Here is a 25,574-nt window from a genome sequence, read left to right on the forward strand (position 1 = left end):
TCTCAAGTTTGACACAGCCCTCTAAATTGGTTTAGGTTCAGGAGGAAATGAAGGGCACAAAGCAGCTCAAACAGCAGCTCCCTGAAGACAGAGACGTTCAAAAGTGCTGCCATGAACAGAACTTTGTTACTGTCGTCGGATTTGAGGGAAAGCAAGAAGATTCTCATTTGTACAATAGTAATCACTACATTTTTCATAACTGCATAAATTAACTAAATATGAATTGCCATTGCCACTGTCAAAGGTAGCAATATAGGTGAAGGCAATTTGGCTAAGTGCATTCAGCGAACTGTGATTAGTTTTAATGTTAGCATCATTTAAAAAAATCCAATTACAGCAGTATGTGAACATTACAGTACTGTTTCATTTCTAAATAATGACTTCTTAAATCTTTTTAATGTTAGTTGAATAATTTAAAGATAGAATGTTTCATTTTATGTGTTTTCATTTCAGATCTTAAGACTTTTAATTCCAAAATACAAAAAATAAACGTTTTACTGAAATGTCAAAACTGTCCCATCAGTAAAAAATTATACTAACTGTAATTATGTACACATTATTCTAGGATATTAAACTATTGTTGGCATAGTTCCTTTTGCAATAAAACAGATGTGAAAAGATCATTCGGATATATTAAAAAGTGTATTAAAGTTTTAGCCATCATTTCTATCACTGATAATAAATCTGTGCACGGCGACTTAAGTCCTGAGATCTGGGGACCGTGGTTCAAACTTATTATGAGGTTAAAACAAAAGCCAGCAATAAAGTTATCACACAAACATGAAGAAATGCAGGGTACAACACATTTGAATAAAGTGTAAAGTCTCTGTCCAACAGGCAGGATTAAAGGTGTGGATATAAGTCCCAGTAAAAGGACACAACCACGCCTGTATCTGCACTCTATCCCTATATAATAAAACGCTCCATGTAATAAATGTCTATTTAAAAAGACACATCAACCTATTTTCTGTCCCTCTTTTCATCCCATCATTTCTCTTACATCTATAATGTCCTTCCTTACATAACTCCATTGTATTCTCCTGCAACAATATATCTGTTCACACACACAAACACACCTTGCTCAGCAGAACACACGCGCACACACACACACACACACACACACACACACACACACACACACACACACACACACACACACACACACACACACACACACACACACACACACACACACACACACACACACACACACACACACACGGATAAGATCCACTTGAATGAATACACTACACACACTCTGATTCTTTGACCTTTGACCGTGTTTTGAATGTCTTCATTGTTTTTTTTAACATTAAACTGCCCAGGAACTGCTGATGTAAATAAGCCTTCTGAATAAATGTGACGCATTAACACCGTGTGTTGGTGGAGCTAAATCCCATGTGTTGCCCACAGGTAAGTGTGTGAGCGTTCTGTGTACTTGTGCAGCCTCTTGTGGCTGCACTCAGTACTGCAGCTTCACTAACCTGTGCATTCATTAACTGAAACCTTATGTTATACAATGTTTTTCCAAACATGCACACACATGTCTAAGTAAAAGTACATTGAGGAGTATGTAGTGTAAATACAATGAACAAAAATATAAATGCAACACTTTTGTTTTTGCTCCCATTTTCCAGGAGATGAACTCAAAGATCTAAAACATTTTCTATGTACACAAAATAACCATTTCTCTCAAATATTGTTCACAAATCTGAAAAAATCTGTGATAGTGAGCACTTCTCCTTTGCCGAGATAATCCATCCCACCTCACAGGTGTGGCATATCAAGATGCTGATTAGACAGCATGATTATTGCACAGGTGTGCCTTAGGCTGGCCACAATAAAAGGCCACTCTGAAGCGTGCAGTTTTGCTTTATTGGGGGGGTCTGGGGGTGTCCGAAAACCAGTCAGTATCTGGTGTGACTACCATTTGCCTCACGCAGTGCAACACATCTCCTTCGCATAGAGTTGATCAGGTTGTTGATTGTGGCCTGTGGAATGTTGGTCCACTCCTCTTCAATGGCTGTGCGAAGTTGCTGGATACTGGCAGGAACTGGAACACGCCGTCGTATACGCCGATCCAGAGCATCCCAAACATGCTCAATGGGTGACATGTCCGGTGAGTATGCTTGCCATGCAAGAACTGGGATGTTTCCAGCCTCCAGGAATTGTGTACAGATCCTTGCAACATGGGGCCGTGCATTATCATGCTGCAACATGAGGTGATGGTCGTGGATGAATGGCACAACAATGGGCCTCAGGATCTCGTCACGGTATCTCTGTGCATTCACAATGCCATCAATAAAATGCACCTGTGTTCGTCGTCCATAACATACGCCTGCCCATACCATAACCCCACCTCCACCATGGGCCACTCGATTCACAACATTGACATCAGAAAACCGCTCACCCACACGACGCCACACACACTGTCTGCCATCTGCCCTGAACAGTGAAAGCCGGGATTCATCCGTGAAGAGAACACCTCTCCAACGTGCCAGACGCCATCGAATGTGAGCATTTGCCCACTCAAGTCGGTTACGACGACGAACCGGAGTCAGGTCGAGACCCCGATGAGGACGACGAGCATGCAGATGAGCTTTCCTGACTGACAGTTTGTGCAGAAATTCTTTGGCTATGCAAACCGATTGTTGCAGCAGCTGTCCGAGTGGCTGGTCTCAGACGATCTTGGCGGTGAACATGCTGGATGTGGAGGTCCTGGGCTGGTGTGGTTACACGTGGTCTGCGGTGGTGAGGTCGGTTGGATGTACTGCCAAATTCTCTGAAACGCCTTTGGAGACGGCTTATGGTAGAGAAATGAACATTCAATTCACGGGCAACAGCTCTGGTGGACATTCCTGCTGTCAGCATGCCAATTGCACGCTCCCTCAAAACTTGCGACATCTGTGGCATTGTGCTGTGTGATAAAACTGAACATTTCAGAGTGGCCTTTTATTGTGGCCAGCCTAAGGCACACCTGTGCAATAATCATGCTGTCTAATCAGCATCTTGATATGCCACACCTGTGAGGTGGGATGGATTATCTCGGCAAAGGAGAAGTGCTCACTATCACAGATTTTTTCAGATTTGTGAACAATAGATAAATGGTTATTTTGTGTATATAGTAAATGTTTTAGATCTTTGAGTTCATCTCATGAAAAATGGGAGGAAAAACAAAAGTGTTGCATTTATATTTTTGTTCAGTGTATGTTTCATTTGACATTGTTGAGACTCACGCTTTTCCATAAAAGAAAGAAGATTGATATAGTCTGGCTTTTGTGTCAATAATGGTCATTTTAAAAACAGAAGCATAAACAAAAGCATGTATTAACACTTTCTCTTTCTCACATATGCATCCAGACACACACACACACACACACACACACACACACACACACACACACACACACACACACCACACACACACACACACACACACACACACACACACACACACACACACACACACACACACACACACACACACACACACACACACACACACACACACACACACACACACACACACACACACACACACACACACACACACACACACACACACACACACACACACACACACACACACACACACACACACACACACACACACACACACACAGCGCAGCATGTGGGCGGTAACCCCAGCGCTGGGTAACATCTTGCATCCCACATGCTTATATAACTCCCTCTCCACCTCCTCCAGCTGATCACTCATCACTTTATCTTCCGCTGGGAAAGAACTCCCCCCCCCCCCCCCTCGCTCTCTTATTGAAATCAGCCAGGCAGGCGCCCTCTGCAATCGAGTATGATTTTTGTTACACTCAGAGCATCAAAGGAGCGATGAGATCTGGCTGCATCTCTTCTGAAGATTTGATGTTGCTAAAAATTGAATCATAACCCTGTACTACTTGTGACAACATAGGAGCTCAGATGTCAAATCTTATTATCAGCCAACATAACTCATACGTACAGAAAAAGAGAATTACATCAAGGGAGAACTGCAGCGCACTCTCTGCCTGCTCGTTATTAATGCAAACGATAAACTTCTACAAGACGAAGAGCTGTTAGGACAAGAGGTACAATAGGGAACATTTTGAATGAATGTGAAGATATAACGGTACAAATGCACCTCCTTCCTGTTTGCAATCGGAACACGCATTGCACCGTAACGAGGAGAAATGTGGGTATTCTGAACACTCAGTGTGGCTCTGCAGCCTTTCCCTCAGAGGGAACTCTCACATCCACTCCAAACTTGTTTTAGGTAAAAAGCCAAAGGACGCAGCCTGAGCTTCTGATGATATATGGGGTTCCAGAGCAATTGATTGAGCAGGGGAAACAAATGGACTCTGTCACTCCGGTGAGAGACGAGGACAGAGGAGCAGCAAGCATCCAGCTGCTGTCTGATCTCTATCAGCTGAGACGTGTTGTGCACTGTTTAAAGGTGGAGTTAACATATGTCTACGAGGGGGACATTTCTGACACACAGATGTATTTAAAGTGAGAGATAGACACTTTGTGGTGACAGAGGAATTACTTGTGTCAAGATAGAATACGTGAGTGTAACATCTGTCCAGATAAACCTTCTGTTGGGAAGAATGTGCCTTTTAAAGGAAGACGATGGCGTTACTCTTATCGGGAACAAAGCCAATGAAAAGGCAAAAACTAACAATGTGTCAGTCCGTCTCTCACTCCTTCCATTCCCTGTCTGTAGCACTTAACTCCAAACGTATCACTCTCTAATGAAGATGTTAAAGTGATAGAGTTTTAGATTTTCAAAAAAGACCAGTCAGGATGTGGATAAGCAGACAATACGTTGGTCTTCTCATGGGATGTGTTGTCAATGAGACGAAAAAAACCATCCTTTAACTTAACATTCTTTTATACTCAACCCTTTCAGGAGGACACACAGCAGCAGGGTGTGAGAGTGATCATGTGACTTACATTGATGAGCTCGATCTCCCAGATCTTCTTCACCAGCTCCATGGAGGTGTAGCCGTTGATGAGGAAGGACTTGGTGTAGTCGCCGAGCTCCAGAGACTCCAGCCACTCGGCCACAGACGTGGGGTTGTTGCCGTCGTAGCCGACAGGTCGCACCTTCAGGACAGACAGAAAAGGGATCTTTGAAGCTAGCTTTTCATTACTCTTCTACTTTTCAGGACTGCACAGATAACTGAGCATAGGGCTGCTCCATTATGGCAAAGATCATAATCTCGATTATTTCGGTCAATAATTGATATCACGATTATTAAAAACGATTATCCATTTACTTTGAGAACATCAATTTATTGGAGAAAAAAAATGTGAACAGTATGTTTTTAACAGTTGATTACCCTGAACTTTAAGTATAATTCAACTGAAAAACCCAAAAAAAAAATATTATTAAAAAAAAGTAATAATAAAAAAATAATCGTTTTATTTCGATTACGTTGTTTTCGTAATCGTTGCAAGCCATAATCGTAATTGCGATTAAAATACGATGAATTGAGCAGCCCTAACTGAGCATAGGTCTTGATATCTCTCAAGTCGCACTTCTTTAGGGACATAACACGTGTTTTCTTCCATGTTCTCATAGAAATATGGGAGTGATGAAATGTTAGAATTGTTTTGCTATCTTTCGGCCCATATGTTATCCTATCTATGACCCGGAGCTTTGAAGCCTTGGACAGCTTGTGTGCTCTGTACAAAAGGAAATCTACTTTCCAGCCTACATACTTATTTCTTATATAACCTTACAGCTGTTGGAATTATATTTACACTACTTTTGACTGTGCTTGAATTGACTTTTTTTAATTCCGTCTTCATCCTGCTGCAGCAGCTTCATTTCTACATGGGGATCATTAAATATGTACTCTATAAAGACCTTCCCAAGTACAGAAGAGTAGAGGCGGGAGCAACTCACGCTGAACTTTAAAGTGCATTTTTCAACACAGAGCAACATTATATATGACCCATGTTTATTTAAAAGAAAATTGCTGCAGCAGCAGAGGGTTATTTCTCATTTTATTTCCCTTTGACAGCCACAACAGCTTCAGTGAGTTTATGGTGCCCCCCCCCCCCCCTCCGTGTGTGAGGGTAGACACAAGTTAAAGGTTGAAAGGTTTTCAGTTCACCGTGTTTTGGAAAGTTTAGCGGGGATGAGAGGAGGAAAGTGCTGACTGGGGATCAACGATGTCTGGGTGTTGGTATGAAACTTAAGAAGACTACTTTTCCTCGCTCTCACTGCGGTTCCACAGCTTTGATCTCACTATCTCTCTCTCTCACACACACATAGTGTCTGACTTTGCTAACATACAGCAGCTAACTTCCCCATGCATCCTGTGATCTCCAGTAACGTACAGTGCATCTTTTGGAAAGTATTTCTCAGAACATGCAGAGCCACGCCCAGAGAGTGACATCACGTGAAAACACAGATGGAGCAGGAGATTGGCCGACTGTCATGGTTCAACATGTTTCATTATCTGCAGCACTGACCCTGGGCAGCAGCCGGATGGCCTGCAGGAGGCGCTGTCGGTGGGCCGAGTTGAGGATCCCGATCTCCAGCAGGTCCTGGTCCTCCACCACGTTGCTACCCTGCAGGGTAACACGAGAGAAGCTAAGTTAGGATTCATGCAGCATCACTACACCATAGCTAACAAAGAAACTGTGTGTGTGTTAAGCATCGCTCCACAGACTGTAGGATGACTTTCACAGGCGAAAAAACAAAACACAATACAATAGCAGTACTTGCCGCTAACTTGAATACAATGCCAACAGCCGCCGGTAGCATCTCAATGTTTAGCCTTTATTTTTATTATAATGGTTTGTGAAATCAGCAAATCATTTGGCTTATTTATAAAACGGATCATCCTAAAGAACCACACCAATGCAGATTTGTCGTCCTCCAATACAAATCATGTATTCCAAGTGGTCATTCTTTTCCATGTATTTCCATATGAGTTGAACAACATGTTAAAGCTCACTCTGAATTCCATCATGCATTATGTTGTTTTTTTACATTCAATCATCAAACAATGGTAATCCACTTTATATGCAGATTGATTTGGAGAGTCTGCACTGCAGTACCTCATTGCAATAATGTCACTGATTAAAATGCGTGATGAACTACACCACATTATGCACATTTGTACAGAAATGAAAACGAAAAATACGGCTATACGGGTTCTGGTTTGAAGACGTGGGAGTGTTTGTGGTATTGTATTAGAAGACACGTGATTAAACACGGGTACAGTCTCAATTGAAATAACCACACATTTAAGATTGTAATTATTGTTACATTTTAGAAGAGGACTGTCTCATATGTTGCATCATAAAAGCTGTCCTGGCTTTATTGCATTTGTTTCACCTATTAAGTCCACCTGTCTTATCCAGAGGTGTTCCAAGTATGGCATCGGTTAATGACTTCACTGCCACAGCAGGAAAGGAGTAGGCATTAGTCTTAGACTTGAACATAGTGATTCAAATATGAATAAAAAGACAAAAAAACATGACCACAAAGTTGGTGAAGTGTGTTCATGGAGAATATACAAATTAAAGTGAATGAAATGTGTGGTTTTAATCTTTTTGTGTGGCATCCAGAAACCATTTAAAAATAAGTGTTTCCCTCCTGATGATGGCCTGAATATCACTAACACACCTGCAGGTAAAAACACCTGTGATGCAGTCCACACTAAATCCTCATTTGATTTCGTAGGAGTTAATATAATATAATTAATGGGCTTAAAAATAAACATTTAAAATACAATATGCTATCAAAGAAAGCAATATTTGAGTAAACATGTAATAAAGAACAAGACATGAAGAACTGCAGAACTTCAACCAATAGTAAGGCATAGAAACAAGATGAGATATTCCGAACACACACACACACACACACACACACACACACACACACACACACACACACACACACACACACACACACACACACACACACACACACACACACACACACACACACACACACACACACACACACACACACACACACACACACACACACACACACACACACACACACACACACACACACACACACACACACACGTAGAATTGAAGGATTACACCTGTCAGTCCTTCCATATCTCCTTCCCGTAAAACCAATACCAGTGATGAGCATCCACAAAGGAAAATAAAGCTATGAAATATCTACTCTTCTTTACTTCTGTCCTGTGACTCTGGGGACATTTAGGTAAGACAAAGCTGATTTCACTGCATTATCCTGAGGAACAGTCCACAGACGTGTAGCTGTTCAGGTAGCTATCCTAACTCATTATCACACACATGTCAAAGATGATGGACAATGTCTCCCCAATGTGGACGTTACCGCCATATTATCTGCTCATAGACTTGTTTTTGTTTGTTGACATTCTGCTGTTGCAATTTCAAGAAAACGTAAGGAATTGCACTGCTACTAACTTGTTGTCATGTTTATGTGTACAATAATACGATATAACTGCATTTTCTTCTTGCACCCCTTTGTTGCATAATGACAATAACTGATTTTAAAATATGTACAGTATGTGGCTTAGGGATGCATATCGTTGACTTTTTTACGATACCGATACCAATGTATCATCCCACAATTACTCCCATGAAGCGCTTTACGATATAGTTGACATGTCAAATGAATATTAAATTCAATTGTGGGACTTCTTGGACCTTTTAGTGCTGAACAAACAATGAAAAATACATAAAAAACATGAAGAAAACCGATTATGGAATATCTTTAATAACACCCGCCATCAGGTGTGCCGTGTGAATAGCACATCTTGTCAATGCAAACAGACCGTTATAGCACCGTTATAATTCATGTTAAACCTGAGATTCGACTAGAGAACAAATACATAATAGAATAATGGTCATGAGATCTCGGCATTGCACAAACAAACAAATCTCGTCTTTAAAATCAACATTTACCTTCACTGGTGAGAGAAAACAAATCCCATCACAGTTCATTTGTGGGACTTTTACCTTTCTAGTATTGAACAAACAATGAAAAATACATAAAATATGAAGAAAAACGATTATGCAATCTAATTTATAACGGACTCACTTTTAAAATTAAATTAAAAAAAATATATATTACCAGTAACCGGTATGTCGGTAATACCGGATAGTAATACCGGAAGTATTATGTATGTTATGTACAGTAGTATGTGCACCATACTGGCATATTGCATCGTTCAAATGTTTTTTTAGTGGTAAGAAACATTAAATACCTAACTATTTCAACCTTAAAACTAACCACCAACCTATTCTGCATTACAAAAGTAATTAGTAAAGACAATTATTTCCTCACCTTTATTGATCCTTATGCACAGAATGCTAACCCAAACACATGGTCCATTATTCTCTGCCCTTATTCTATTGCCATGTGTGTTTTTGTTTCATTTCAGGAGGTTCTCTAAACTTTACCTTTTAAAAGTTTAAAAAGAAAAACACTTTGGACAGAAATGGCCCTTAAATTGAGCTATTTCAGTTTAACGTTGTTGTCCCGAGGGCTCCACCAGTCTGCACTATCAAACATCATGCAGCAGCAGCAGCAGCCTCTTATTAGGCTCATCCTGAGTAACCGTATTCCTTCTTCACCTACACCTGGGCCTCTGTGAGAAGAGAGCAGTGCATAGAGGAGATCCCAGGCTGATTAATAGAGCCCAGAGCAAAGGCGGCGTTGGAGTTACCATGCTACAACTTCACAGCGGAGTAATGACTGAGAGTCAGCGTAGACTCAAAGGCTGGAATAATTGCTCCCTGTTGGGATGCTGATGGAAAGAGATAGAAGTCTGTTCTTTTTGTCTTCTTATCAATGCTGCCCTGTTTCACGTTCTGTTTCCACATTATGTTTGTCCCATATCCGCCATTTCCAAGTGCACATAATGGATGAGGGGAAACAAGTCAAACAGAGGCATTCATATTAATCGAGAAAAAAAAAATATATATATTCAGTCAGTATTTTCTTTATATTGTGTATTATCCATCCATCTATCTACTGTATCTAATTTGACCGTGTGTGCTGTGTGACGGTTGAATGTGGCTGTGATTAAAATCCTTAATTTGTCATTCTATTTTAGAAGCAAACACTTTTATTCTTTTATTCTTTAATCTAACATTCAATGCATGATGACATTTCTAAACACTTTGTTTGCAGATCTGGCACAATCTGTTGTATTGTTGGTGAAACGTGTTGATCCTCCTCAGTGTTGATGGACGGATGACACGGCCTGTGGTGAGCCGGTTATCCCACGGTACTTTAACGCATCGCAGCAGTGGGTCACAGACACTCTGATGGCAGGAACTACAATGCATGCACAGAGGCAGGGGGTTGAGGCAAGACTAAAGATGGAGTACAAATTGATATTCAGTCATGGTAGTGGAGGCCATTATCCGCGCCAACAGGCTTCGTAGAGTACTACAAATGATGCTCGGCATACTGTATCTGTTGCTCTTTCATCTCTCATTCACTTGCTATTCTCCAATGCTCTGCTGACAAAGAACTTGTCTTTCCCTCATTAGTCTCTTACTTACTATTCCCACCATCTGTCCTCTGTCCTCACTTCACTTTTAGTCCATTATCCAAATTCATTTAGTTTGTTTACATACTTTCTTTATTTTAATGAAGCAGCTACTTAAGTCTCTCTAACTTGGTACCAGTTGTGACATTCATACAAATGTATCTTTCACAATAATACATTCTGCAATAAGGATCCTTAGAGTTGCCACCTAACGGAACATGGATATTGACAATATGTAATTGTATATATTGTTGTTGTTTCCTCCCTCTAAGGAACATTGGGAACTTCCTCAGCCATGACGTTGCTCTTATCAGCTGCAGCTTCTTTAGTTTTCTACAGCACAACCTCATGTGTTATCTCTTCATATCCGACATGTATCTAGTACTGCGCCTATTTATCTTTGTATTTCCATATATAAGCTAACCCCTCTCTACCTTTGTCTTCATCAGCTGGCTTCTATTGTTTCTTTTTGAATCATCATTCTGCCTGAAAGCAGCATAGCATCCTGATAAAGGAGCTTTACATGAAATGATGTCAGTATTTGTTTATCTCAGTGCCTCCACAATAAACTACTGTAACCCTTTCTGTAGTATATCTCTCTCAAGTGAGCGATAACAAAGCCTGCTCAATCTTTGAATTTCCACTATCGTTCCCCCTCAGCCTTCCACGTCTATATTCTGGTCACATATCTTAGTGTCTACGCGGCCCTGCGCTGTTTAGTGAGCTGTGTGTGTGTGTGATGGTAATGATGAGTGTGAACAGGGACAGTGTGACTGCAGTCAGAGGACTGAGCAAGGTGAACCGAGTCTTCGCTGATGCCACAGATCCACCGTAAAGTGGCTCTGGACATGCATGAACTGAACACGCTGCCTTCAATCAAATGATACCCTTGATTTCATTGGAGGACACACAATGCCAGACCTTGCAATGACAATTTGATTTGATAATGACAAATCCAAGTGAAATAAGAATGAGTCATCGCTACACCACCTTGGTTTAATTCACTGCTCTCAACAGGTTTGATTAAAGACCCTGTGGGCAGCCGTTTTCTTTAATAAACAGAAAGGCATTGTTAGCTCGAGAACACAGCGAATCATTTACCCTTAAGACTGGGTTGAGACCAAAACAGCTAAATAAAAAATATGTATTTTCAGAAAGTGAAACACCTCTGACACAAATGCTGATGTATCCTTCATGTGCGCGATGTCAATAAGTCAATAAGTCAATGTACGAACCTGTTCTCCAGAAATGATCCAATTCAAATGCTTTGTTACAGCTAACCCAAGTAGGTGTCCATGCTAGCAACATGTGTGTCTTGACTGACATTAGCAACAGCTCATGTGGGCGGAGGCTCAAAGTGTGTGTCTGTATTGGCGCTGAGATTCTGCTGTTAGACAGCGTCTCCTTGGTTGGTATACGCACGATAGTCAAGTCCACTTTTTATGTTAATTCCCACTGCCTAGTGTGTCCCCATCCCCCTACACATATGTACAGTCATTTTCAAAAGGGTGTGATTAGTGTCCATCGAGTGTCCTTCCTATCAAAGTGTCCATAACAACCACTCAACCCTTTTGATATTCGAGTGGAGCAGCATTTGTCCTCTACTGGATGGTTAAGGTGACCAGACACGCCCACTCTAATGACCCCATTAGTGGTGAATGGTAATGGCAGATTGGAATGGGCCATGTTTAAGTGTGTGTGCATGTCCTCCTACATGACCATGGTGCCTTCTTACTCCTAGATACTGAATCTGATCAGAATTTGCGTCAATTCATTTTTAAACCAACCAATTGTACGGATGAACTTGAAATGGCCCTGGAATGAAAGAGAAAGCTTCACATTTCTGATGCACTTTGAGTAGTTGCGGTTTGAATCTGCCATTTACTTCAATTTCGGGAGAATCCACAGCCAACGATAAAAGCAGCGCTGCCAATACCAACGTAACCCCTGAAGCTGGGGCCTGAACTGCATTCATATCAATGTGTGGAGGTTCTCCCAAGGTCGGATAACATTAGCTGTCTGACCGTTTGATCACACGCAGCAAAGAGAGGTTCAGACTCCAATCAGGAGCCCGGGAAACACTTCACCAAAGACACGCCCCGAGAGAGGCCCAATCACAAAACACAACTTTAAAGTCACTGTGATGTTTGTAAGCCCGTTTTATCTTCAGCTCTTTTTATTATTAATTGTATCCAAAGGCATTTAGAGGAGACGGCTGAGAGAAACCATTTAAGACAAGAGGAGTGAGGCCAGAAGAGCAGAACACATGTTGGTCTCTTAGAAGTACTGCCAAAAACCCTTAGCGACTACAAACTAGTAGCTAATGAATAAAATATGTTTGCGGTTTGATGAAATAAGAGAGTGAATATTTGACTTTTTTGAATTCCCAAATAGTTCCCAATTGTATTTTTCTCTTCACTCGTGTTGCAACATCTAGTTGTTTGACTTCACTTGCTGTTAATATTACCAATTTTGTATTCATTCATATCATGCACCTTTTACTTTGTTTATGTAGAAACATTATGTCAATACAGCTTAATTGAATATATATAGAATATTGAAAACATGTGCTGAAGAAGTCTTATGTGTGTGTGTTATTCGCCCTCATAAGCTCTTATAGTTAAAAAAAAAAATAATATATCAAATTATAACCGCAGACCCCTGGTATTTTTAAATGCAGACGAGCAGTAAAAAACAAGGGCGAGTGTGCGTGTGTGTGTGTGTGTGTGTGTGTGTGCCCCCCTAACTTTCCAACGGCCCCTAAAGTGACCATCAGTATAAAATACTTCATGATGCGTGTAAAGGCCAAATAAATAAAGATACACAGTGACCACGTGAGGGAGAAACACACCGGGAGAGACACAGAGGTTCACTGACTTCATCCGGTTGCCAGGGTAACCAAATAAAAGAGATGCAGGTCACACGGAGAGGAGGACCCGAGCGAACACACACAGATAAACACATATACCAATGTCTTGACGGCTCAGCTCGTGTCAGGAAAGAACAAGAACAGGTTGACGTGGCATTGGTGCACTTGCAGCGGTATCTAAAAAGAAAACGTTCTTCTCTCCTGGGTGCTAAAACATTCTTATAGTATAGGCGCTATGCTGTTTATGCGGATAATTATGTAAATGATGCTGTATGATGTCCTTTTGTTGTTCTATTTATGTTTCATGTGGAACTACTTGAGCAGGTCTCCCTTGAAAAAGAGATCAATGATCTCAATGGGATTTATCTGTATAAATAAAGGTTTGAAATGAAATGAAATGAATTAACCCTAAAACATGCATTTCTCTGCGACTGAAACGTTTCCCCCAACAGCGACAATCTGCAACTCCAGATAAAGTCCTGCAGTCAGCACCCCTCTCTGCGCCTCTGCTGCAGTTTCTCTCTACACGTCTTCATGCCTACTCTCTGCCTTCCCTCTTAATCCTCTTTTCCTCAGTCATTGTATTCTTACCCTCTCTACCCGTGGATCCAAGTCTTAAAGACACGCACTGACACACGCCACATCAAAAGAATATCGGAAAACAACTGAAGGGACCATCAGATAAAAGCAGGCCGCATCCTGATCCGCACGCTACAGGTGGATGTGTGTCTACGCATGTGTGTGTGTGTGTGTGTGTGTGTGTGTGTGTGTGTGTGTGTGTGTGTGTGTGTGTGTGTGTGTGTGTGTGTGTGTGTGTGTGTGTGCGTGCGTGTGCAAAAACCATGACACAAACACGGTTTCTGACATGCATGTTCAGTGTGCTGTGTGCATGTATTCCTGCAGCTTGATGCAGGCGTGGGATTTATTCTGTGCGTAGGAGGACCTCACATGGCACCGGCGGGGAGAGGCAGAGAGGATGATCGAAAGAGGAGGAAATCCAATACATGAAAGAGATCAGTGTGAAGAAGAAGAGAAAGGCTAGTCAAGCTGCAAAGAAAAGGATGAGAGATGAGCAGCAACACCTCAGGGAACACAGGGAGCTCAGAGGGAGGTGGGACCCGCCGGTAGAAACGGCTTTTAAAGAACAAAAGGGAACACACACTGAGAGAAGAAGAGAACAACAATGGAAGAGAATAGTTGAAGATAAACATCCGACCCTAAACTCCCGGCAAAGATCTCTGTTGTCTCCCCCAAAAACACTCACCATGAACTGCACGTTGTCGAATCCATTTGCCAGCAGGTGGTTCTCGTACTGGACCAGGCCGATGGAGTCCAGCCACTGGCCCACAGACTGCATGGGGCAGCGGGGACCTATGAGAGGGTGGAGGGGCAAACGCTTCAGTAAGGAGTAGCCGTCCACGCGGTAGCAGCGGCAGTCCGGCTGAGACAGCTGGCACTGCCACATCATGTTATGGCGGGCAACGTGGCTGTCGAAGGAGCCCGCCATGCTTGAGAGTCTTTCAGCAAGGCAGCAGGAGGAGGGGGAGAGTGACGGGGAGGCAGGTAGAGGGGTGGGCAAAGGTGAAGAAAGAAGGAGGAGGATAAGGAGGTGGGGGAGGCTACGCTAGAGGCATGGTGAGGATGGAAGGGGGTCAGCATGCAAGGGTGCACGAGGGTAAAGGGTAGGCGTCCAGATGCTGCTTCCTCTGAGTCCAGCCCGGGGGAGGAGGAGGAGAGGGGGGGGAGGCTGAAGTTGTATCCAGAAAACAAGCTTCTGTCCAGGGGCTAAATCCTGCCGGAGATGGGTGTTGGATCAAACTGGAGGTATAGATCCTAAAGCAAGAACTGCTTTCTTGTTCAGCTGTTGCGCTCGCCTGGCTGCTCCCTTCAGCGCGGGCGTGTGTGTGTGTGAACGCCAGTGTGTGTGTCAGGCAGAGAGAGAGAGAAAAAGAGCGAGAGCTGCCTGCGCTGTAGATTTCTCTTTATCAAGTACTCCCACTCTCATCTGTATGCTTCTGCAGCCTCCTCTCTCTCCCTCTCTCTCTGAGCACTGCTTTACTCCCTCCTTCCCTCACTCTCTCCCTCTCCCTTTCTCTCCCTCACGTTTGCTCTGTCTACCTCCTGTGTCTATCTTCTCTCACGGTGTCGATCGTCACCCTGCCGCTCTCCATATATCCGGCTCGCTCTGCTGATAATAGCCATCACAACAGCTCCAGCTTCTTTGTCTGCAAGGAGCCCCCTCCTACACACACACACACACACACACACACACACACACACACACACACACACACACACACACACACACACACACACACACACACACACACACACACACACACACACACACACACACACACACACACACACACACACACACACACACACACACACACACACACACACACACACACACACACACACACACACACACACACACACACACACACACACACACACACACACACACACACACACACACTGGGTGTATGCATGCAGCCACATCTACATGTGTGCGTTCACTGAGTTGTGGTTCAGTTGTGTGTGTGTTGTTGTGGTGGGGTCTTGTGTGTTGTTGTGGTGGGGTGTTGTTTAGCACAAACAGGATCCCTCCTGGTGGTAACCATGGTTAGAAGAGGCTTTGCTTTCATAGATGAAAAGAGAGAGGAAGAGGGGAGGGGATCAGAAGGTGGAGGATGGGGGAGTTCAAACGGGGAGAGGGGGATGAACGCAGCAAAGAGAGATGAGGAATGGAGGATTGAAGGTGAGAAAAGAAAATACGGGGATTTGATGCACAATAAAGTCACACGGCAGAATAATCCAGACGCTCATATAGACGAGAAGGGTAATTCGGATTCATCTCGATTCAGGTCTTATTTTTGTGGTTTTGGCCACCATTCCTTTTGGTTTAAACGAAGAACACTTTAGTGCATGCTAAGTAGGGAGACATTCTCATTCATCACTTCTCCGTGGCTCCACCTCACCACTGGTTATTAGTGAGTTACCTTATTTGTTTGCAGGTCCATCTATTACTGATGTAATACGATATGATACGATACGATACGATATTACTTTATTGTCAGATCAAGTCTGAAATTTGACTTGCGTCACAGCAGCTCCGTGTCCAACATCAACAGACAAATATGCATACACAAATACATGAAACACAAACATGTAACATAACAGCTAATCTGCTAATCTGTAGCACTGCTCCAGATCCCAGAGCTCCCAGTGCTAACTGATCACTGGGATCATAAAGGAGCCATTAAAATAAAGCTAATTCTACCAACGTGCCATTACCAACTGTTTACGGGGAAGAAATAGCTATAGAAAAAAGTGAAATATATGATCATAGGTCATTCTTAAAAGGCAAAAGATTAGAAGATAAATAATTGTAACTTTGTGCAGTATCTTTTTTTCAGCTTTTCTATCCTATTAATATTTTAAATACTTCAGGTTTTATTGTTGAAAACTGGGCCAAATACATAACGTGTTTTGCGGAGGTAATAAGATCTTACATGTAATACATCTGAATGATCCTCCTAGTCAGATTGACTCACAGAGACATACTTGTGTGTATTTTACCTGAGGCGTCCTCCTTGATGTCCAATCCGCTGCCTATGCCTGCACCGATAGAGCTCATAATCTTGTCGATCTGAACAAATGTGAGAGAGAGAAAGAGAGCCATAGTTAGGGAGATGTACGGCACGTTCAAAGGAAAGTCACTTCCCAGTAATAAGGCTAACCCCTATTTCTGGATTCAAGTGTCAGATAACATGATCATTATGCCAGCCGGCTCACTGCATGTCAGTCGTTCCCCTGGTGAATTGGAAAAGAGATGTGTTAGCAGGAAACATAAAGACAGAGTGGAGATGAAGGACGCGGAGGACTGATTGGAGGGAGCTTCCGTGGCTTCATTAGTGTCTGGCTGCTGGCTGTCTGTCCACCAGTCATCCCGACCCTGGACCCGCTGCGACCCACTGAACTGTGCTATCTGTGCATCCACCTGTCAGCCCCCCCGGCCCTCCACAGGGCAGAGGAACTGGCCTGCCGCGACCGGCCCCACACCAGTCAGTGTAAGGGTCAGTTTGGACAGAACCAAACACTGGCAGACCCTGACCGTGGCCATATCGTAGTAGCCAGACATACGGGTAGCCATTTCTTCATGTCGCTGCACACTAAGCAAATCTGACCAGGGGCGTACATTCTGGTGTCCCTTCTCCACCCTTGCTTGAACCACACCAAACCTCAAACTGACCCTTGATGTTGATCTGTTAAGTTGTATGACTGCATCTTGCACGGTTAGAACAAATCTGTCCACAGACCGACCTTTGAACTCGACCTTCGTTTACATTTTTCTGTCTGCATCTTTCAAGGTGGTACCACAGATTTACGATCTGACCTCATAAACCAGTATTCAACACAGCTTACGCCATCAACCAAAAGAAAACAGAGTAAGAGACTTTTTATTTATCTAATCTATAAGAACATATTTAAATTCAAAACAGGGTGTGAGTCTCTTGCGTTTTGCTGACGTGTGGTGTTTCGGAGGAGACAAGCAGCACGCACCAAGCCTCCGCAAGTACAACAAAAGTTCCCAGTGAGCAAAACGCAAATATAAGTTAATTATAGTAATCCACTGGAGTTAACCTCCACAGATTTACCACCGCTGTGGTTTTCTTGATTAAACTCAAGAAAGGGCTTTAATTACAATCCAAATCACCACAAACAATCCCACATCAGCACATTTCAAGGTAAAGCCAGAGTGTAGCACTCGTGTGCTTGTAGCTCTAATGAGTGTATATCTTGAGATCGTGGACATCCCTCATGACTCGTCTCCTGCTAATAAGGAAACTCTTTCCGTAGCATGTGCCGCAAATAGAGCAACTTTGCCTGTTAAATGTACAGACATCACAATTCCCCTGAAGCCATCTTATCTCATGCTCCTTCCTATACCACGCAATTAAACAAGAAAGGTCACCGTAATTGCTGAGGATTATGGGACATTCCACATGGTAATACATCCCCATCAGCAAGTTATGAGCTATGTTGAGAAAGCTAATGACATGTACATGCAAATGTCTGCAGGGGCGCACACATGTACGTTCACTCTCTCACTTTGCATTATTTTAAAAACAGGAATACTGATTAAGTCATTCTCATTATTATACAATAAAATGGTAAGACATTCTTATGTTCAGTGTAAACAAGCATCAGTTTGCAAAATGGTGTGTGTGTGTGAATGAGGACCAGTGAGCAGACTGTAATGTGTCTGTGACCCGAAGTGTTGACAAAAGCAATGAGATTCAGTAAGTGGTGTCAATGGACCATATCTGTGTCTGACACCCGTTAAAGGGTTTCAAAGAGAGGATAGAGTGAAACAGCTAATTAGGCGCTTTCACGCCAAGTACTTTGCCGTACTTAGTTCCCAGTACTTAGTTCATCAGAACTTAGTTCATCAGAACTAAGTACGCAGATTGCGTTCACACCGGAATAAGTCCCTGAGGAAGGATTAGGCAAATGAAGCCACTGACGTCACTTCTTCTTCTTCTTCTTCTGCTTTGGGTTTACTGGCAGGCCGCAAACAACTTCACGGCGTATACTGCCATCCGAAGTCCCCGGCCGGAATTCCCCGGAGTTGGGGATTTACCTTCCGGATAAATCGCCAGAACGCCGACACCTCCTCCTCACTCCACCGCTCCCATGTTTTTTTTTTTGTGTTGCCATAAGTTAGTCTCGCTCCGTTAGTGCGCTGGGCTAACGCTAATAATGCTAATGCCAGCAAATACAATGGCGGCTTCGCAAAACTTTTCTGAGTTTTAAGGGCCGTGGATTGCAATTCTTCCAGCCAATCAGAAATGGGAACCTTTTTCTCCCATGAAAGTACCTGCTCTCTAGCAGGGACTGAAAAGGGGGTGAAAAGGTTCTCGTGAACTAAGTTCTAGTTCCGGATTTTTTTGGTGTGAACGCAACATTTCAAGAACTATCGGAACTATACTGGGAAAAGTACTCCGGTGTGAAAGCGCCTAATTGGTTGGAGAGATTTGGACAGCCCCCTGCAGAGATGCTGCACTTAGAACAGCATAGATTTGTCATCAGAAGTACATGTAGTTCCAACGTGAGAGGAACTGAGTCACTTGAGTGGGGATAAGACTAAAAGCTTCTCTTTAGTTTTCTGTAACACTTTCCTTGTACATCTCAAGTTTAAGATCAAACCTCATCTTACCTCTTCCCACTCAGCCGTGAAGGAGGGTGTCCTCTCCACTCTTCCCCCTGGGCTGGCCCCCTCTCCTGGGCTGGGACTCCCGGGCCCCTGGCCTCGAGACCCAGACCCCCAGCCGTGCTCCTCCTAGACAAGGCAACAACCATTTGATTTAACCATAACTACACAGTCAGTATCAGGGGGGCCAGATATTCTTAACATGTTGACTAGCTGAGCAATAACGCTGTTAGATAACAGATCGTGCTCATCGAAGTCTATAATAACGTATTTCTCATCAAACAGACTATGTATTTATCATTTATTTACAAAGAATTAAAGCAGCAGTCTCGTAGAATGTGCCACACAGCAGGGGGGACTGTGGCCCAGATCAGAGTTATCTAATTGGCTGCATTGGTTTCTGTGCAGCCTCACTGCAAGATGCAAACTATCTTCCTGGCTGATTTTAATTTCAATAATTTATACAACTGAATATTTACAATACATTCATTTGCACTCATTGCAAACTCAATGATGAACTAAAGTTTCATGATACGAGAGATATTTAAAACGTGTAATAAAGGATACTTGTATGTTATACTAATAGCATTATGAGAGGAGCACTTCACGAATGAATTTCTGCTTCGTAATGCAATATAAAGGCTGGGCTCTATATGATGAATAAAGCTCTCATTAATTCTTGGTTTGCAATTCTGGATTAGAAATACAGAAGAAGATTTAGAAGTAGAATTGTTAGCGACCACTGACCTGTATGGGAGACACAGCTACCAGGTTGGAGTCAGACTTGGAGAGAGACTTGGAGAGCTGCAGGTCCAACACGCTGCGGGGCATGGACCTCATTCTCCCCAGGGTGCAAGCCCTTTCCTCGTATCCGGCCCCCGATGGACCCCCCTTTGACGCAGCGCCTGTCCCCCGTAACTCTGGAACGTCCCCGTTCTGACCGGAGGAGCAGGAGGGTGGGTGGCCCAGCGTAGACCAGCCACAGGAGGGGCTCCCCTGCTCGTGGTTCCTGGGCTGGTCCTGGTTGACCCGCGTGTGGAAGATAGTCCGATACACCACCTGAGGCTTCTGGGGGTCGTCGGCAGTGCTCTGCGGCGATGATTCGCCCCCCGTTCGGGAGACGATCTGTGAGGGTCCTCCTTCGATCACAATGTTGACTTCTGGGGTCTGCAGCAGGTTGCTCTGGACGTCCGGGGAGGCATGTTTTCGAGGTTTGGGGCTGTAAAGGTGGTAAGGCGTTTCGGGGGTTTCACATGCCGGGGAGGATCCATGAAGGAGGCCTGCAAACTCCTCTGGGATGTGGCTCTTCCTGCGATCCTCCAACAGGGCGCTGGGTGTGGATGAAGAGCAGAGAGGAGGAGGGGGGGGGTCTCGCTGGTACGGCCCGTCGTCTGCACACAGGATAAGACACAAACACATTGACTGATAAGGTTTACATCCTCAAGCATTTAGTCCTGGAGAAAACAAGACATGTACACACCTTGCACAAACAAACCACAGAAAACAAGGCTCAGAACAAACGGAACAAAGAGAGGAAAGCAACGTGGTTACCGGTAAATAAAACAGCCAAAGCTGTGAATAGCAAGATAAGAGTGGTGTTATACATCTTGAGCTTCCACTGTTGTTCCCTTAAGGAAAAATCAAAGAACTCCTGACTTAGATTTTACACCTCTGCCCCTTCACTGTCTGGGTGAACACGTTGTGTGTCTGAACCGGTGCATGTATGCATGAACTTATCGGGTCGGATGTTCATGCAACATTGACTGTGTTTTATGTGTTGAGGCGATGCTTTTAGAGGCTGTGTGTGTGCAGCGGGGTGAGAGAGAAGCTGCTGAAAGCTGCTTTTGATTCTCTGTGTATAATTGCTCGTGTGAACTAAAATGCCTGTGTGTGTGTGTGTGTGTGTGTGTGTGTGTGTGTGTGTGTGTGTGTGTGTGTGTGTGTGTGTGTGTGTGTGTGTGTGTGTGTGTGTGTGTGTGTGTGTGTGTGTGTGTGTGTGTGTGTGTGTGTGTGTGTGTGTGTGTGTGTGTGTGTGCTTGACTACCTGCTTGTCACTTTATGTTTGCTTAAGTTCCCAAACCAATCACACCTGAGGGCATGCATGCTTAAAAGATTAACTCATGCAAAATAAGAGGTGAATTATTTTTTTCTTATTCCTCCTTGATCATTTGTTACACATCACTAGAGCAGAGGCGCTACGCTCAAACTCATAATGATACATCTCCAGCTCAATACTACTCTGTGGCACAGAGATGTTCCAGTGATATTCAGGTTGTTACTTAGCCCCTCAGGGAGCAGCCCTGTTCTTATGTATTTATTTATAGTATTACAAATAAAAGCTGTAACACACTGTGACTAAAACAGACTACCAATCACCACATGTTAGGAGTACCAATGGTTAGTAGAGGTGTTAGTATGAGTGACTGGAAGTCCGGTAGGCAAGTAGAATAAATTGTACGGAATAAATCAGACAAAGAGCAATGAAATGAAGGACTGAAGGATAGATGGCTGCTCTAATCATCTTTTCATATTACCAATAGGGGATATTGGTACTATTTGTATTAATCCACAGACAATGACCCCTTAATTAAAAACACTTTTAAGCCTCTTTCAGCGTACCGTTTTGGTACGGTACCGTTTTAGCCTCACAGCTCTCATCAGCATCTTTCCATATACCAACGTTAGCAACTACTTAGCTCACATGGTGGAGCTTCTCGCTGCCAAAGAGTAAGGTATCTATTGACACCAAAACAGAGCTGAAAGACTAAGCTGGAAAATATTAGAGTTATACTAAACAAATGGACAGAAACACGACTTACAATCGGGGCTAATGTCGCTAACTGTTTGCTCACACATGGATCTCAGTATGATTGTTCCACTGCGCCCAGAGGGGTCCAGAGAGTAACCGTAATAAACAAATGCAAATTGTATGTAAAATCATGTATACTGTTAAAGGAACTTGTGTTTTCCATCTATTTCCATTTTATGTAAATTATTAGCAAAATATTTGATATAGTTTCTTCTCAAAGTTGAATTACTATTGATTGTAATGCTGTCTGCACTGAATGACCTCTTATTATATAGAGTAACTGACAACAAACGAATACACAGTTACTCTGTATGGACTATGAAAATTCTGCTCAAATTTGCATCCTGAACAAATGTATGGAAACAAATTAATGCACGGAATACTATAATAAATATGTATTATACATAAAACAAATAAACACGGTTACCACAAATAAAAGCACTTATTATATTGATAATACTAAGTGCCATTACTGTTATTGGCTAGAACAGCTGCTATTGAATGTCATGGTGACCCATCAGCAGGTAATAATGATGTCCTTGATGTGGGGGAAACTTCTGTGCAGCAATGCAGGAGGAGTCCCCGACTCAAAAGGAGACACGGGGAGAGCTGGAGCTTTGATGGGTTTATTAGGAGCTTCGGCCGGAGAATTCACAAAACAAGTCCAAGAGCCAGAGGTTCTGACTTCACGGTAGAGTTGCCACGTCAATTCTGAAGAGGTCTACCCCAGACCCGTGTATTTAGCTAGTTCAGAGAGAATCATCAATATGCTGCATAACAAGATAGAACCATAACACCTCTATCAGCTGACGCCAGCAGGCAGGAACAGGGAGACAGAACACGGAGAGCACAGCAGCCAGGTTACAGGTGCGTGTGCTCAGTCAGGACACTTTGAACTGATCAACTGGGTCAAAGTTATGGGCCGTGGAAAACATTTCCCCAACGCTTGATTTGCTTAAACACAAACACACGCCTGAAACCGACAAGAGGATTTTCAGGATCTGATTTTGTTTTCCAGACATCTGCTTATGAAGCAATTATACAACATCATTTTCCGCTCTGTCGCTTTGCATTCTTCATAAATCTAAGTCTTTGTGTGTGTGTCCAGCCTGCTCTTTCTCTGTTCCCTGTCACTGTGTGTTACTGTTGTGTACCAGGCCATGTAAACAATATCAACACTGATAAATATCACACACACACACACACAAGAATGAAAAGAGTGCCTGTCCTTTTCACGTGTAATCAAAACTGGCACTTGAATAATTGCACGTACCCCCACAGACACTTCATTTATAATTTTGTCATTTCATCACAAAGTCCTGCCGAATGCCGCACGCACGCACGCACACACACACACACACACACACACACACACACACACACACACACACACACACACACACACACACACACACACACACACACACACACACACACACACACACACACACACACACACACACACACACACACACACACACCACACACACACACACACACACACACACACACACACACACACACACACACACACACACACACACACACACACACACACACACACACACACACACACACACACACACACACACACACACACACACACACACACACACACACACACACACACACACACACACACACACACACACAGTTTTAGCTAGCACTCCGTGACTGTCCTCGGCACATTCAGCCACATTTCCATAAGAACAATTACATAATGTGAGCTGAGACAGAAAGTATGAGTTCACTCGGCTGCTTTTTCTGAGAACTCCACAAAAGTGAGTAGCTGGAATCATTCATGATAATAACAGGACACACTCGAGGGGGAATACAAGTGGGATAAAGTGGAACAATATTAACATGAGTCCACGAGTGGGGAGTCATTTTATATAATACGGAACGTTCCATTTTACTGCTGTGCATCTTGGGCGGTGGTGGCGAAGTCGATAGGGACTTGGCTTGGCAACTGGAAGGTCACCAGTTCAAGTCCCGGCAAGACCAAGTGCTACCGAGGTGTCCCTGAGCAAGGCACCGTTCCCCACACTGCTCCCCGGGCGCCGTTCAAAATGGCAGCACACTGCTCCTAACACTAGGATGGGTCAAATGCAGAGAAACAATTTCCCCACGAGGGATTAATAAAAGTCCATCTTTTCACTATACTGCTGTTGTGTTGAAAAGACTTTGGTCATTTTCCAGCATTACATGAAATGTATTATTCATTCCTACAAAAGCTAAAAGCTTTGTAGTTATGACTAATACTGAGCATTTTACAGGATAAACCGGAGTGAAAACTCAAAATGTAGTAACCTTTTTTCCTCTATTTTAATATCGGTGATTGGTTCAGTTTGACCATCATTAGCTTCAGTGCTAATGATGGTTCAATTAAATACAGTACATTGGAATTAAATACTTTATAAAATAATACAATACGTGTAATTTATTACAGTGTACAACATTTAATTTTACATTGAGTTTTAATTTTCATCTTACTCTGTTTACATGTATATATAGTTGACTTATTTCCGCGTTTGACTTCCATTAACCTGCACTATTTTTATTTCATAATTATGTCTCAAGTATATTGCATGTTGCATCGTTGAAAACCATGATAAAAAACACACTTATTTATGGGTGAGATCATTATGCATGAGTTGAGAAGATGACCAAAGCAAGGTAGTATTCGGTAGGTGGGATTGACTAAAACAGTTCCTGCATTTTGACTGCACCTGAAGGCATCACAATTCAACAACATTATTTTTCAAATTAAATTAATTTCCCTTATGTGCTATCTTTACCCTGCTATGCATTTATTTTGCAATCCTGTATGCTTCCCCTCTTTTTAAAAGAGGTGGACAAATGGCAACAGGTGATCTAGTTGGTCTCTATGGCAACAGAGAGCCCTAGCGCCAGCATCTCTTGGAGTGTTTTTGGGAGGCCTACAGTAAGTGGCTTTGGCCTTCAAGAGGGAAAAGTGAAACAGCTGATAAACACAGCAATCAAATCGGCAGGTGTGTGTTTGTCTCGAGGAGACAGAAACAAAGTACAGGCGCAGGGATGATATATCGGAACATGATAAAGTAGAGCTTTAGGGAAACAGAGTGTCAAGCCAGATTTTTTGAAAACAACTTATTTCAGGAATAGACCGGAAAATATAACATT

At 43.0% G+C, this 25,574-nt stretch overlaps 1 protein-coding gene across 3 annotated transcripts in view; it reads right to left on the reverse strand.

Annotated features, from left to right (window-relative positions):
* Positions 1-25,574, reverse strand: part of anks1b (ankyrin repeat and sterile alpha motif domain containing 1B) — a 229,359-nt gene that overhangs the window by 34,287 nt on the left and 169,498 nt on the right. For all 3 annotated transcript variants that reach the window (XM_034075301.2, XM_034075302.2, XM_034075303.2), the window contains 6 exons: positions 20,351-20,994; positions 19,610-19,732; positions 16,969-17,038; positions 14,648-14,754; positions 6,475-6,573; positions 4,945-5,097 (listed from right to left, as the gene is read on the reverse strand). In XM_034075301.2, coding sequence (XP_033931192.1) covers positions 4,945-5,097; positions 6,475-6,573; positions 14,648-14,754; positions 16,969-17,038; positions 19,610-19,732; positions 20,351-20,994 — 1,196 coding nt within the window. The remainder of the gene's footprint in view (positions 1-4,944; positions 5,098-6,474; positions 6,574-14,647; positions 14,755-16,968; positions 17,039-19,609; positions 19,733-20,350; positions 20,995-25,574) is intronic.

Source organism: Pseudochaenichthys georgianus, chromosome 23 (assembly GCF_902827115.2).
Source record: "Pseudochaenichthys georgianus chromosome 23, fPseGeo1.2, whole genome shotgun sequence".
NCBI classification, from domain to species: domain Eukaryota; kingdom Metazoa; phylum Chordata; class Actinopteri; order Perciformes; family Channichthyidae; genus Pseudochaenichthys; species Pseudochaenichthys georgianus.